At 38.8% G+C, this 14162-nt stretch overlaps 1 protein-coding gene across 7 annotated transcripts in view; it reads right to left on the bottom strand.

Moving 5' to 3' along the window:
• Nucleotides 1–14162, bottom strand: part of LOC122798488 (alanine aminotransferase 2-like) — a 1719357-nt gene that overhangs the window by 1373824 nt on the left and 331371 nt on the right. For 6 of the 7 annotated variants that reach the window (XM_044067464.1, XM_044067468.1, XM_044067469.1 and 3 more), the window contains one exon: nucleotides 9065–9377. In XM_044067464.1, the coding sequence (XP_043923399.1) occupies nucleotides 9065–9322 (258 nt within the window). In that variant the 5' untranslated portion in view covers nucleotides 9323–9377. Of the gene's footprint in view, nucleotides 1–9064; nucleotides 9378–9738; nucleotides 9815–14162 lie in introns of those variants that run through there. The other variant, XM_044067467.1, reaches the window with a different exon arrangement.

The raw sequence follows: 14162 nt of genomic DNA, 5'->3' as shown, positions 1-14162 counted from the left end.
TCCTCAGTGAGTAATGGGGAGCCATTCTTGTTGTTCTTGGGAGAGAGAATATGAAGGTGTATTATGCTCGAATGTTGTACTCATCCCTGGGGAAGCTGCTGCTGCCATTAGTAACATAGTTGGCCACAGTTTTCCTGACAAAAAGAAACAAAAAGAAGCATGTATCTACTCCTAAAGGCAAACCTTCCCTTTCCACACTGTACTGCATTGTAGTTCATAGGTTCATAGGTAGGTACTAGGCTATCTGCCCGAGGGCATTTATAAGGCTAGCCAGAGTGTGTCAGCTTTTGCCGCCCCATTGATTAATTAACTGAGCCTCTGTCAAGCACAGCCAATGAAGTGATCCCAGGGGTGTATTTTCAGTTACCCATCCACCCATCAAGGTTTCTCTTGAAGAGTGTTAGTGAGAGGCTCTGCCTAATGTAGTTAGGAATTTTGTTCCAAAGCATGGGGAGTCTCTGTGACAGGAATCTATCCCTCCAGCATGTTCTATTTATTGTTGTGGTGAGGTTTAGCTCACTAGAGTGAGTGGCTCGCAGTGACTTGGATTTTTTTAGGTGGAGCATGTCCATCAGTTCTGAGTTGGACATGGCTTTGTAAGTCAGGCAGAGATCACTCACCTCTGAGTAAGCGATATGTGACTGAGTACAGCTGGAGTTTTTCCAGTTGGGCTGCATAGGACATATGTTTGAGGCCAGTAATCCTCTTGGTGAGGTACTTTTGTGGTCTTTCCAGCTGTTGGAAGTGTCTTGTGAGGTACATCCCAAATGGGGCATAGTACTCTATGATGGGTCTGATGAGTGACGAGTAGAGGGGCACTATAACCTCTTTATTTCTAGATGCGAACCCTTTAGTAATTAGATGGGCTACATGCTGTCTCGGAGTTGGTATATTTAAAGAGAGGGGGGTGTGGGGGCACAGTCCCCCCCCATGTCGGGGGATGGAGGGGCTTGCCCCCCTGCTTACAACTGCCAGGTAATTTATTTATTATTTTTATTTATTTTTTTAAGTTTTCGAAGTTTTACAACTTCGAACATATGGGTTCGACCATATAGCACTTGAAGTTGTAAAACTTCGACAACGTGATATAGACCCAATTTAGTGTTTGGCCCATCTATTGCAGAGGTGATCAAAAATATGATGAAAAGGGCAAGTGATCTGGGGGAATCTCTAAGATTTTTCAGACCTTCTTTTCCAAAATTTCCAAGGGATTTTCCATCTCCATTTTGGCAAACAAACATAATGAACAGTCTCAAGAAAATACAGGTAAACAGACATTTAAGAAAAAATGCCAAGAGGGTTCCAAAAAGAAGTTTAGAACCTCCCAAAACCAAAGAAAGTCCAACAAGGCTGAATGACTGTTCAAGAAACCTCAAGAACCCTTCGCACACTGCCCCCCCTTTTTTTTTTACTTACAGAAAGCCTGAATCTCCATTTTCTCTTTGGCAACAGACAGTTTCAGACAAACGGGTTCCAAAAATTATTTATCAAGTTTACTGATGGCAGTGGGATGAAATTCCTCATTTCAAGGAGGGGTCATTCCTCATCCTCCACAAGATACACTTTTGTTTCCACTGGTTCTTCATCACATGCTATCCCAAGAAGCAATAAAACTAGTTCCTCCTTCCCAGGTGGGGAGGGGATTTATTCAAGGATGGTCCTAATACATAAGAAAGAATGTTCTTGGAGACCAGCTCTGGATCTTTCTTTCCTAAACCTGTTTGTGATACTGTCCTAATTCAAAATGATGCCACTATCTTACCTCTTCTTCCTCTTTCAAGTTTCCTGAAAACACTAGACTTAGATGTTTCTTAAAGTTTTGTGTGTCTGGATAACATCGCCAGTTATCTGCCTTACCCTTTGGATTATCCACTGCACTAAGAGTGCTCACAGGCTTTCTAGCTCTATTTATAGCTCAATGCAAGCTACAGGCTATCTACATTTTTCCATATTTAGATGACTTGCCAATCTTTGACAAGTCTCTTTCAAAGTGTCAGGAATTTCTCTCTTGGGTAAGAGATCTTTTGCACAAGCTGGAATTCCAAGAGAACATTCAAAAGTCTTTCTTGACTCCTTCACTTAGGATTATGTTCCTGGGATGTCAACTAAACCTTACTTCAAAGAGTCTTTCTTCCTTAGGAAAAATAGATCTTTACATAGATCTGTTTCTAGGGTTTTCCACTAAGACTTCAGTTGTGAGGGGATGCCTCAGGATATTGGGTCTTATGATGCCCCTGGTAGGACTCCACAAGAGAAAGAGACAGTGGTATCTGAAATTGCCTTGGTACCAGCATCAACACCCATTATCTTTTCAAATCCCAGAGCTGGGGTTTGTCAGAAGTGAAATCTTTAGGTGGAGACAACAGATATCCTTAAATCTCGATCTCCCAAACTGCCTTCCAGCTCCAAAATAGTCACCACAGATGCTTTGGACTTTGCTTGGGGAGCAGGTTCAGGAGGGATAAATGTGGAGGGGGTGTGGGACACCAAGGACAGATGCAAGCACATAATTATCAAGCAAGGGCTTGCCATGATAAAGGCACTCAACAATCTGAATCATCTTTGGTCTCCCTGGGGTGTCTTCAAGTGGTTACAGACAATACTACAGTCATGTGGTACATTGACAATGGGGAACCAGGTTGTACTCCCTTTGCAGATAAGCCATGTTAGCTTGAGACATAAGTGCACATCACAATCTCACTCTACAGGTAACCTACATTCAATAAGAGCAAAATTGTGTGGCAGACAAGCTGAGCAGGACCAGGGCATGCTCTCACGAATGGAAACTAGATCAGTGGGTCTTCCAAGACTTGATCCATCTGTGGGGAGTTCCTCAAGTAGATCTCCTTGTTTCCTCTCTAAAAAATGAACTGGCAAGATTATTTTCCTGGAATTCATGCAAGAAGACCTGTAAGACAGGATCCCTATTAAATTGCAGAATGATCCAAAGTTCAAATGTCATATGGTCGACACCATATGATCGAAATTTGAAAAGTTTGAAGGTGAAAGGCAATGGCTCCATGGACAGAGAATGGGAAAATTTCCCTTTTCTGCACTGAAGTGCAGTCTCGGAGTTGGTATATTTAAGTAGGGAGGGTGTGGGAGGTGCAGGGGGGCTTGCACAGAATGTTAAGGTAAGTATTTTTTTTTACTTTTTTATTATATATTCGAGGTTTTAAGTTTCGCTCATATGCTGTGGAACATATTAGGTTCGAAATTTTGAAACTTCAAATATATAATATAGGCCCGTAAGACAGATACCTTTCCTTTCCCTTGGGCATGAATGTCCCTGTGTGCTTTCCTACTCTTTTCACTAATATCCAGTGTACTTCTGAAGATTCAGACAGTATCTCTCAAGACCATTGTGGCGACTCCCTTATGTCCTAGGCAACTGTGGCTCTCCATTGTTTTGGAAATGACCAGGGGCAATTTACACAGGCTTTCTCACAGAGCGGATCTACTCACACAACAGGAATGTTTGATACAACCCCAAAATCAGGCAACTTCAATTGACTGCCTGGATGATTGGGTCCTAATTCCTTTTAGGTACCTGTTTAAAGTAGACATGCAGCAGCTATTAATAGAGGCAAAAAAAATTCTGCTTCTAGAAAATCATACATTAGCAAATGGAAAAGGTTTTCTAGCTGGTGCCAACAACATAACCAACAGCCACACAGGGTTAGTTGTCTGGTTTTACAATATTTGTGTGAGTTAATATCCTATGGCCTTTCTCATCCCTTTATCAGGGTTCATTTGGTGGCCTTTTTTATCATGTCTGCCCACAGATCATCCTCTTTCAATGTAGCCTCATGTCAAAGTGTTCTTGAAAGGGGTTTTGCATAAGAGGCATCCAAGAAAACTGGCAGCCCCATCCTTAGGAGCTTATTTTTTATTAGAGAACTAACACTTGCATTTGAACCAGCTGATCTGGCTGACTTGTGGTTCTTAACTTGGAAAGCAGTTTTACTGATTGCGCTGACCTCTGTAATAAGGCTATTTGAGCTGCAAGCTGTTGTGCTGAGTCAACCCTATCTCATTTTCCATAGGGACTGTGTTTCTTGGAGAACTAATCCTTCTTTTTTGCCTAAAGTGGTATCCAAGTTTACTTTAAGCCAAACTAGTCATCTCCCTATTTTCTCTGCTGAAGCTAAAAATGAGGGGGAAAGACTACTCCATACCTTGGATGTCCGCTGACAACTAAGGCATTATCTTGATGGAACTAAATCTTTCATATCATCAGATCAATTGGTCATTCATTGTGAATGGGGTAAGAAGGGACAATCTGTGTCAAAGCAGACTATTTAAATAGTCATCTAAAGATATGTTACCTTTTGTTGTTCTCACCATAACAGAATTATTCCAGACAGGGTCAAGGCCCATTCTACCAGGGCTTGGCTTTAACTATGAGTTTTTGGAAAGGGTTGGATTCTAGAAGTTTTCTAGAAACTGCTACTTGGTCTTCTCTAAATACTTTTACAAAGCACTACAAGCCTGATTCCTTCTTTAGGTCCAGATCAAACTTTGCTTGGACCATTCTGCAGGTGCTCCTGGACTCTTCTCCTTCCACTTCCCAGATGTAGTTAGCTAAGGTAATATATCCATATAGCTAAGGCTACTGCAGCAGTGATCAATATGATTAACATAACAGAGTTGTGTAAGCAAAATTTACTATAACAGTAGATGTTCGAATGATCACTGCTGCAGTAGCAACTCCATCCTCCTTGTTTTTTTATGCCAGGGTATGGAAATTTATTTTTTGTTATTCCTAGCATTGTCCTTTCAGGGCTACCTCCCTCTCTCTCTGTTGTCATAAAAGCTCTGAAGAGCTTTGTGCTCAGACTTGCCCTTTTATTCAGCTCAGCTTGAGCTATCTGGCACTTTGGGTACGTGGAAGGTGCCCTGAAGCTTTGGAAGCTATCAGGCAGTTATATCCTTGGCAGGATATAACCCATATAGCTAAGGCTATTGCAGCAGTGATCACTGGAACATGCACTGTTATTGTAAGTTTTACTTGCACCACTGTACTTTCTTTATGACACTGTATTTTTTTGCACTACTAAGTTATGGATTGAAAGTTCATGGGTGGGCGGGGTGGTTGAGCAGGTTTACTGCAGGTATACCAAGTTACAAGTTACTTTTGAATAGGGACTTGAAAGCAATTAACTTGTGCATTGGAATTTTTTTTTTTAAGATAGATAACTAGAAAACATCACAGGCAAGACTGCCTTCACTCTTGCTATATATGTTAGAGAACAAGGCTACTGCAGAAAGTTTTGTGATGGTCTGACTTACTTCTCATTGTTGGCAGTTAGATTTGTACATTTCATCGAATGGTGGTAAAATGCCGTGAACTATATTATTGTACCCCCTTAGCTTGTAATTTGATCTGGAAAAGGAAAATATACTTGCTCTTCATATCTGGCTTTGTTATCGTAGTTAAGACTGGAAATAATGTCAGAAACCTAGTGAAAGCCAAATGAGACTAACAGAGCAACACCTTGCAGTAGAGCCAAGAGGGATGCAGTTATCAGCTAGGAGCTTTATCCCGAAATTCTGAAACTAATACCCTCAGTCTCAGTGTGTATACTGTATGAGTGTAGACAAGTCAACCATTAAATTATTTCCACACTGACAGACAGGAGAAAGAATATGTGCCTTGTAGACTCAATTGACAAACAGAAACAATAACAATCATTGATGGATCCTTTTGGTTTCCTTGTTTAAAAGTTTTAAAGACAGATATTGCCAGTTTTGCACATTATATATAAAATGGGGAGATGGGGATTTCAAAGTAGAGCACTTGGAAGCAGGTTGATGTTTACAAAATATTTTGGATAATTACATCACTAAGCATAATTTTACTGTCTCTCAGATTTGAGTACTTCCAATATAAAATTTTACATAGACAACATACGCATGTAACAATAAGCAGGCACCGTGCATAAAAGATACTTCTCAGTTGGTTTAATGCAAACTGAATGGTTTAATACATTAAAGACTTGTCTCATTCAAGTGAGATGCATTGACTTTCCTCTCAGATGTCAGACAGTATGCAACATCAATAACTAAGCACACTGTACTGTCACTGGCCCAGACTTCTGCTCCATTTCCATTTCAAGCTGCAAAGGGCTTAGCTGTGTCACAATCTTCAAACTTAACAGATCAAAACTGATGATCAGATGGTGTTGGTGGCTTCTAAGTGTACACTGTCAAACTGCTCAGTTCAGGCCACTGATATGGGCTACCTAGGAAGAAAAGGGAGGGGAAACTTTTCTGCAGCGATGTTTGGCATAGTCAACATGATACACTGATCCAGACCCCCAAGGCCAGACTTACTAGTGGTGATTCATAGAACAGAATGATGCAGCTCCATAACATTCATATGATTGACTGCTAGGTATTCAGACTAATGTATGGTGTTTTCACATGCACAGAGCAGAACACAGACAGAAAATGTGGTTCAGTCACACTGACTAACAACATGCCACATAACCATTTGTATGCATGTGACTGTGCATGTGTGCTAGTATAAGTGTTTGCAAATGTGTGAGTGTGTACATGAGGATGTGTATACATGCACTAGTGCTTGTGCAAGTGTGCGCAAATGTGCGAGTGTGTACATGACCATGTGCATGTGCACACATATACGTGTGTGTGTGTGTGTGTGTGTGTGTGTGTGTGTGTGTGTGTGTGTGTGTGTGTGTGTGTGTGTGTGTGTGTGTGCGTTTGGTTTCTGATCATTACTGTGCAAGTAAAGGGATAAAGGATATGCCAATTGCTCTTTCAGGCAACAATTTTCCATTTGAGTCACTGTCAGTAAGGGTGCGGATAGGGCTGAATACTAACTGATGACAGCATTAAAGGGCTAGGAAGTAGACATGATCTCTGCTAAGCCAAGCTGGGGTGTCAGGGAGAACTGATCAGTGTCAGCCTGTGTGGGGAGTTAGGAATGGTAACAGATTGTTTTACATGTGATGGGTGGGAAATAGAATCCAGTTATATCTGGCATGGCTTAGTGGTAAATCACTTTGTGTATGGTGTGCATCGTCTTGGGTTCAAGCCTTGCAGAGTCTGTTTATTTAGGGTTGGGAGGGTGGCCTAATGGTTAAGGTGTTTGCTTTATAAACACAAGGTACAGGGTTTGAGCCTCACAAGGGATAACTGGCTAGGCTTAAAATGGCTAGCAAGGGCAGTTAGCATAGTACTAATCTATGAACCTATGACAACATCCAGTATATGGTGAGGGTGATAAAGCATCCAGTTACTGACAATCTGTCAGACAGAGAAGGAGGAGTCTGATTAGAGAGAAGACAGGTGGAAATGAGATAAAGACAACTGTTGGTGACAGAATGGGAGAGACAGTAGACTTGGAAATTCAGTCAGTTATGGAATTGTTTGGATGGTCCACTTACTATTAGACTAGTGAGTCAATTGGATGGATTCTGGTTGTTTCCAGGAAAAGGAGGCATTTGGGGATACTCTTCTCTCTACCATAGCTCAAAAGGGTGTCAGCGGACTTCAGTGAATGAAAAAGTGGGAAAGAGTACAAGTACCAAGGAGCAAAAAGATCTGGGTATTCCATTCACTGCCACTGTGCAGGTATACTTCTTGTGACAGACTCGGCATACCTTTGTTTGTTTTTTTCTTGGCATTGGTGGTAATGATGGGCGATGGAGTTCTGATTCAGGATTCTCAAGAATGAGTGTCATAAATGATAACAACCTGAGACACAGGACTAGAGTGGGAGTTGTAACATTTGTGAATCTCAGCCATGTTGTTGCAGTAGATTCAAAATGTGCCTATGCTAACTGAATATATAAAACAAAAATATGAACAGAGGAAAAGTCTGAAGATGATGAACTAATATTTAATAATCTGGCACCGTAGTACAGAGAAGTAGAGATCTGACTGCAGTCTCAGCAGCATGAGTTTGGTTAATGAGCCCTGGCATTAGAATAATCATCCATGTGCTGATTCAAGTCATAAGCCAGTGTCAGCTCACTGCTAATGGCGTGAGGGAAGCAGTTAGACCTGCTGCCTCTGCATCGTCAGTTGGGGAAGTGAGATGATGCCTACACCAGGAATTAGTGCTCCCTGGTGACTTAGCACTGATGTAGCACGTGGAAGTATGTACTGAGCATGTCCATACTGCAGGCCCTTGAAGTCTGTTGATGGGAGGGATTATGGTATGTGTCCGCCGACCAAATGCTGATGAAGGATGCATGGCCCCCAGCTTTTCTGCCCCACTTCCTGCTTTGGTAGGCAGGACAGGACAGGACAATGAAATGTTTCATTGAGGAAATACAACACTAAATACTCACACACACACACAAACATACAGAAAAAGTAATATACTAGGATTCACATGGCAGCTAACAACACCAAAAAGGAAACCCTAATACTTAAGTAGAGTGCCATTTATCAAATAGATTCCATCATTCGCATCACATTTTCTTACTTCCTTCATTTGTTTTGTTTATGCAGTGAGAAGCAGTCTTAAAAAGTATGTATTAATATAACATACATGCTCTGACCTTAGAGAATGTTAAATTTATTTGGGAGTATTGATCTCCCCTGCTAATTGTAGGATGGGATGTGTCAGCCTATATTAAAGTACTCTTTCACTGTCAAAGCTTTTCTGTGAAATATATTTGGCTATCATTTTGCCAGACTCTGTTTTGGCAGCCGGTAGATGACACAGATGCTCACAAATCAAACATCAGAGTGTATAAGCATGTACAGACTCTAGCTAAGTTAGGAATAACTTATTTGAGAATAAAGGCTAATGAATCAGGATCTGCATAAAAAGGCAACCCCTGTTGTGTAACAGGTAATATTTTGTTTGTTAGTGCAAGACAGCCAAAACTGCAAAACAGCTTCTTAGAAACTGACAGTACTACACATGAAAATTTTTTCTGTGTGTGCATGCGTGCGCGTGTGTGCGTGCTCGTGCGTATTTCTGTAATGATGAAGATAAAGGAATAACAACACATATCTGTTGTTTCAAGCTGTGTTACCATTAATTAAGTTCCATTTGCTTTCATCAGACTTCATTGAGGCTTACCAGTGGATGATTTCCATGAAGGCTTCTTTTTGCAGATTTCACAGATTTCCAATAATTATTTGCATTTTTTCTGTAGGCAGCTGCACTTCTCTGCACCACTGTGCTGACTTTCGCTGTCTGTACATACTTAATATCCCACTCACAGGAGTCACAAATATGTTTTTTCCACAGTACCAAAGAAATTGAGTTCCTGTACAAGCAAAATTTCACAGATGCTGATTTGACGGTCTGAAATGTTTTCATTATACATTGTGACATTGCAAGGATTCTTCACACTACAACACTGTTGTACTTGCAAGGCTGCAGCAGGTTCCTGTAACAGAAAAGAAGTTCATGGTAAGCAGTCCGGCTGTAGTTCCATTTACAAAATAAAAACTTTTAAATTCCCTTTCTCACTGTTCATTTCAATTTATTTCTGTTGCCTTCCTTTAGCCATACAGTACTGATAAGTTGGAAGGTTCTGACTGTTCCTGCTGAACTGGAAGGAATTTGGTCTAACATTCCTGTTCCAAGTCCTGCACTGCAAAACTGAATGCATTTCAACATGCTAAAATATCTGCTTGCCTGTGTGAGACAAAAAGGGGGAGAGAGAGAGAGAGAGAGAGAGAGAGAGAGAGAGAGAGAGAGAGAGAGAGAGAGAGAGAAAGAGCAGTTGAAAAACAAGATTCCGTTACCTGAAAAGCTGTGCACCTTAAAAGTTAGATTTCTTCTACTGCCACCTTTTGTGATGGCATTTGAGTATTTGTACAGACAAGTGTGTGTGTATGCATTGTGTCTGTACAACGTTCAATAAAAATACTTTTAACAACTTTAAAAATAGAAATTTTGGAATCTGCAGATGTCATTAGGGAATTAAGAATGATGTCAACTGTTAATGCCTTATGAATTCCAAAAGAAGTTCTCAGCTGCTTACATTTAACCTGGAAGAGAATAAGAGTTTAAGAGCTGATGCTTTAAGGCAGCTGTTAACTTTCTTTCGGCCTCAATTCTTATCTGCTTGCCAAGAAGTGTAATACTGAATTCATACAGTACAAAGAAATAGCATAAAAAAGACTGAGCAACATGAAGTTAAAATTCCCATCACACCTCGGTATTTCCTCAGCCCACGTCTGTAGAAGAAAAGTACATTAGCCCCTTCTTCACCCTTTTTCCCCATTAAGCACAACCGTACTACCCTACTGCAAATATGGATTAGTGGTTTTATCAAACACTTTTTATGCATGTACAGCAATTTAGTAGCACGATTGCAAGAGCAATCAGAATAAAATTATTTTTTGTTAATTTTGATATATTCCAAGTTGTTGTTGAACTGTAATTTGCTTCTGCAAGTTACCTTTATACAAATCTTTGTTCCATTAAAGGAAAAACTAAAAATAAGAATAAAAGTACACTGTCATGGTCATTTAACATTGTTATATTTTGATAAAGTTGAAAAATTAAAAGATCCTTCTGTTCAGAAAATCCTAGGAAACCCTATTTTATTTATGTGGAGAAGTATTGCATGGACAATAGTTTTTTTTGTTATACCAGAGATGATGACTTCAAAGTTTTAGAAAATAAATTTGTATTCTGTGTAATTGCTGTAACAATACTAGTACTTTAAGAACTTTAACAAGGTTTTTGAATTTAATAAGCAAAGTAGTGGCATTGATGACGTGCAAAATACAGCATGCAAAAATTCTGTTTGGTATTACTGCATTAAATGCACTACAGTTGCAACTGGAACACTTGAGAGCTTCCACACAAACACATTTAGTTAGTTAACTAGGTAGAAAAGGTTATTGTCAAGAGAGATCTGTGGGCTTTAGTCTGCTTAAGAGACAATCTGTATATCAGTGTGTATGTCTGGCACTTAACTCCTTCATTGCACTGGCACTTAACTCCTTCATTACATCAACCAGTTTACAAAATCACTAGAAACAGTTAAATAAAGCAATGCATACAGATGGATTAGCTAGTAAGTAAAGGTAGTTTCAGACAACAGAGAAAGAAAGAGAACATTTCCTAAACAGCCTTTGAATGTTGTTACACAAGGGTGGCACGACCATGGATGCTGGCAGTTACAGACCCATTAGTCCCTCTAGCCTTATATCTAAAACCTATGGAATGTGTTATCACCTTGTTAACTCACTAACACCTATGTGGTGTGGAATGTCACACCTCTAGTAGCCTAAACACATCTTCCATTCCAGAGCATTTTCTGAAGAATAAACTTAAAAAGCACAAGATAAACAATTGTAAATATTTTGTGAACAGTAAAAGCTATTAAAGCTGAACAAATAGCAATTATTTGCAGTGATAATAGATAATGCATTCATAGCCTTTCTTTAAATACTAGCGTTGTCGCCTCGTAGTAAGATGCTGTCCGGTTCGATTCTCAGCTAGAGCGTCTTCTGCGTGGAGACATTCGTGAATGGGTGTACCTTCGTTGAAGGTTGTGTGTCAGGGCTGGTAACTCGGCACGTAAACCTCAACTACAAATCATTAGCGGACCAGAGTTCCGCTGTGGCGACCTCTAACCGGGAAAAGTCGAAAAGACACAATAACCCTATAATGCACACATCCCCCAAATTAGATTCTTGTTATACTTTCACAAAATGTGTGATTATTTATACACTGATGGTATAGCTCTTGCTATAAATAACAACAGGGTCACTGTAAAAGGCATGTTTTCATGCAAGTCAAAATTTGTGGTCTGTCTTGCTTTCTGCAGTTCTTGTTTGGCCTTTTATATATAGGTAGGACTCCTTGTGGGTTGTACAAAAGGATTTATGAACACAAATATGCTCTTCTTACAAGTGATGATAGGAATGTTTTAAGTAGACATTATAAGACTGGCATTTTAAAGTTGGGTTTAAGTTTTTGGTGTTAGGTGCTATAAACAATCCTGAATTATTGCTAAATGCAGAAGAAGAGCTGGAGTGGTTAGAATATTCATGGCAAGTGAGATTAAACACTTGCTACCCCCAGGTTTAAACAATCGTGAGGATTTTATTATGTATTTAAAACGCAAAGGGTTAAAGCATTAACCAGTTTTGTGTCATGTGATTATTTTGTAATATAAATGTGAAGTTTGAATTAATTACTTTCACTCTGAAGACGTTTCACTGAATTGTAAGAGACAAAAGCGCTTACTAAAGGTTTCATTTTATTTTATTAAAGTTTTTTTCTGTGTTTTTCAACCAGCTTTTTGCTATTATTTTTTTAGTTAGTTCATTTTTTCTCTCTGAATTTATGTTATACTTTCACAAATTGTCATATCTTGGAAACTGTACTACCCTGACATAAAACATTTTTTGTTAACCACACATAAGCTTTCATATAACAAGAAATTCCTCTGAGTGCATTTTCAATTAGATATTTGCAAAATGATGTAAGCATATCTTTAATTGTATAATTAGCAATATAAATAACACTGAATATAACTAAAGATTTGCAACTTACAGTGCAAATATCAAAGACAGTTTTCTTTAAGAATATCTAAGGTTTCACCTGATGTTATGCAACAGTTTGTAAGTCGCTTGGTTTTTAAACCAAAAAAAAAACCATTAAAAATGTTGATTATTTTCATAATTACTGACAACAAACGATATCTCAGATACAGTGCGATATAAATGGACATATACAATTAAGTTTCCTGTCTCCCAGACTGGCATTTAACACCATGCCTCTCAATAACAGGTAGGGCTCTCAGTTATGAAAATACTAACATAAATATGAACATATGAATAATAAGTGACAAATTAATTTCTCTACTGTAGGACATCCTAGATTAACACTCTTAGTGTCACTTTAATAACCTTCTGCACTTTCTAACACTGACTATTATTAGCTGATAATTCACTTGGTTAAAGAAGCCAGGCCCAAACAAAGGTCTGGACCCCATAAGGCAGTATGGGTGTGAAATGGAAATATACAAAACTGGCGATATAGTCTTGGGTGAATTAATTTGGATGTTCTCTTAACCCAGGACCCTCATCAATCTGGTTTTGTCATATTCAGGTTCTGCCTCTTTAACCTCATTAATTTCTCAGTACATATCTGTACTTAGCAAAGGCCTTCAACAGTATTCCACCGTTAAGGTGCCACATAACCTTCACACAAGACAGTTCAGTACAGAATAATATTCTTCTTTATTGCAAAGAAAGGCCCGTACATGCGAGACTAGGACATTAATGTCCTGTCTCATGAAAGAGCAGAATAATACAATATTTATACTTTTCTGATTAAAAGCAGTGTTTTCTATCAATCTTAGAGCAACCACTGAGCAACTAAAATAAATAGTGCAGCATTACTTCTGCTAAGTTCTCCTGACTCTATATTTATGGCTTTACATATAAGGCATGAGTTCTGAATTCTGTAAAAGAACATTCTACAAAGAATAGAACTTTCTACACTTTTGTCATGCTAGGATTTTTCCTTATTTGTCCTTCTCTGTATGACTCACCCTTCAAATTTCCACATCTGATTCTGTAAACCTTCACTCAAATCTTATTTCTTTTATGACTCAACAATGGCTACATGTTCTCAGACAAGTATACACTTTCTCTTCCTATCAGGCACTCTTTCCATGCAATTTCCTTCTCTCCCTGACATGTACAATTTTTAAACAGTTGTTTCAAAAATATAGCCTTACTACCAATAAAAACACGCATGCATCTTGATGTAATAAAAACACAATCTTATTACTATAAATAATTTCCAGTTGCGCATTTTCTACTTTTGCAGTTTTCACATCCCCTTACGTGTATCATCATACAATCTACTAAAATTGTGTAACACTTTCTTTTTATCTTTTAATGTACTATGATTTTTATCTAATGTGGTCAGTGGCATTGATTTATCCTAGTGCATTTGTAGAATGACACTTCTGCTGATTCTAATAGCTTTAGAATGCAAGCTTTTAGCAGGAATAGAAAAAGTCCTAAAAATACAATTACAATAGCTATGACCATAAAGAACTTTTAAATAACTTTTCCCATCTGGAGAAGAGATTAGTCAACCATGCCCACCAGGTACCTAAAGTTTATTTAGCATGTTTTAAAAAGTTCAGCCACTTTTTGAATTATTTTTAGGTGACTATTAATGGCACAAATAT

This window comes from Protopterus annectens, chromosome 3.part1, assembly GCF_019279795.1.
Source record: "Protopterus annectens isolate FY-2018-M chromosome 3.part1, PAN1.0, whole genome shotgun sequence".
Lineage (NCBI taxonomy): Eukaryota > Metazoa > Chordata > Ceratodontiformes > Protopteridae > Protopterus > Protopterus annectens.
The sequence above is the reverse complement of the archived record's forward strand: the minus strand, read 5'-3'. Positions and strand labels throughout refer to the sequence as shown.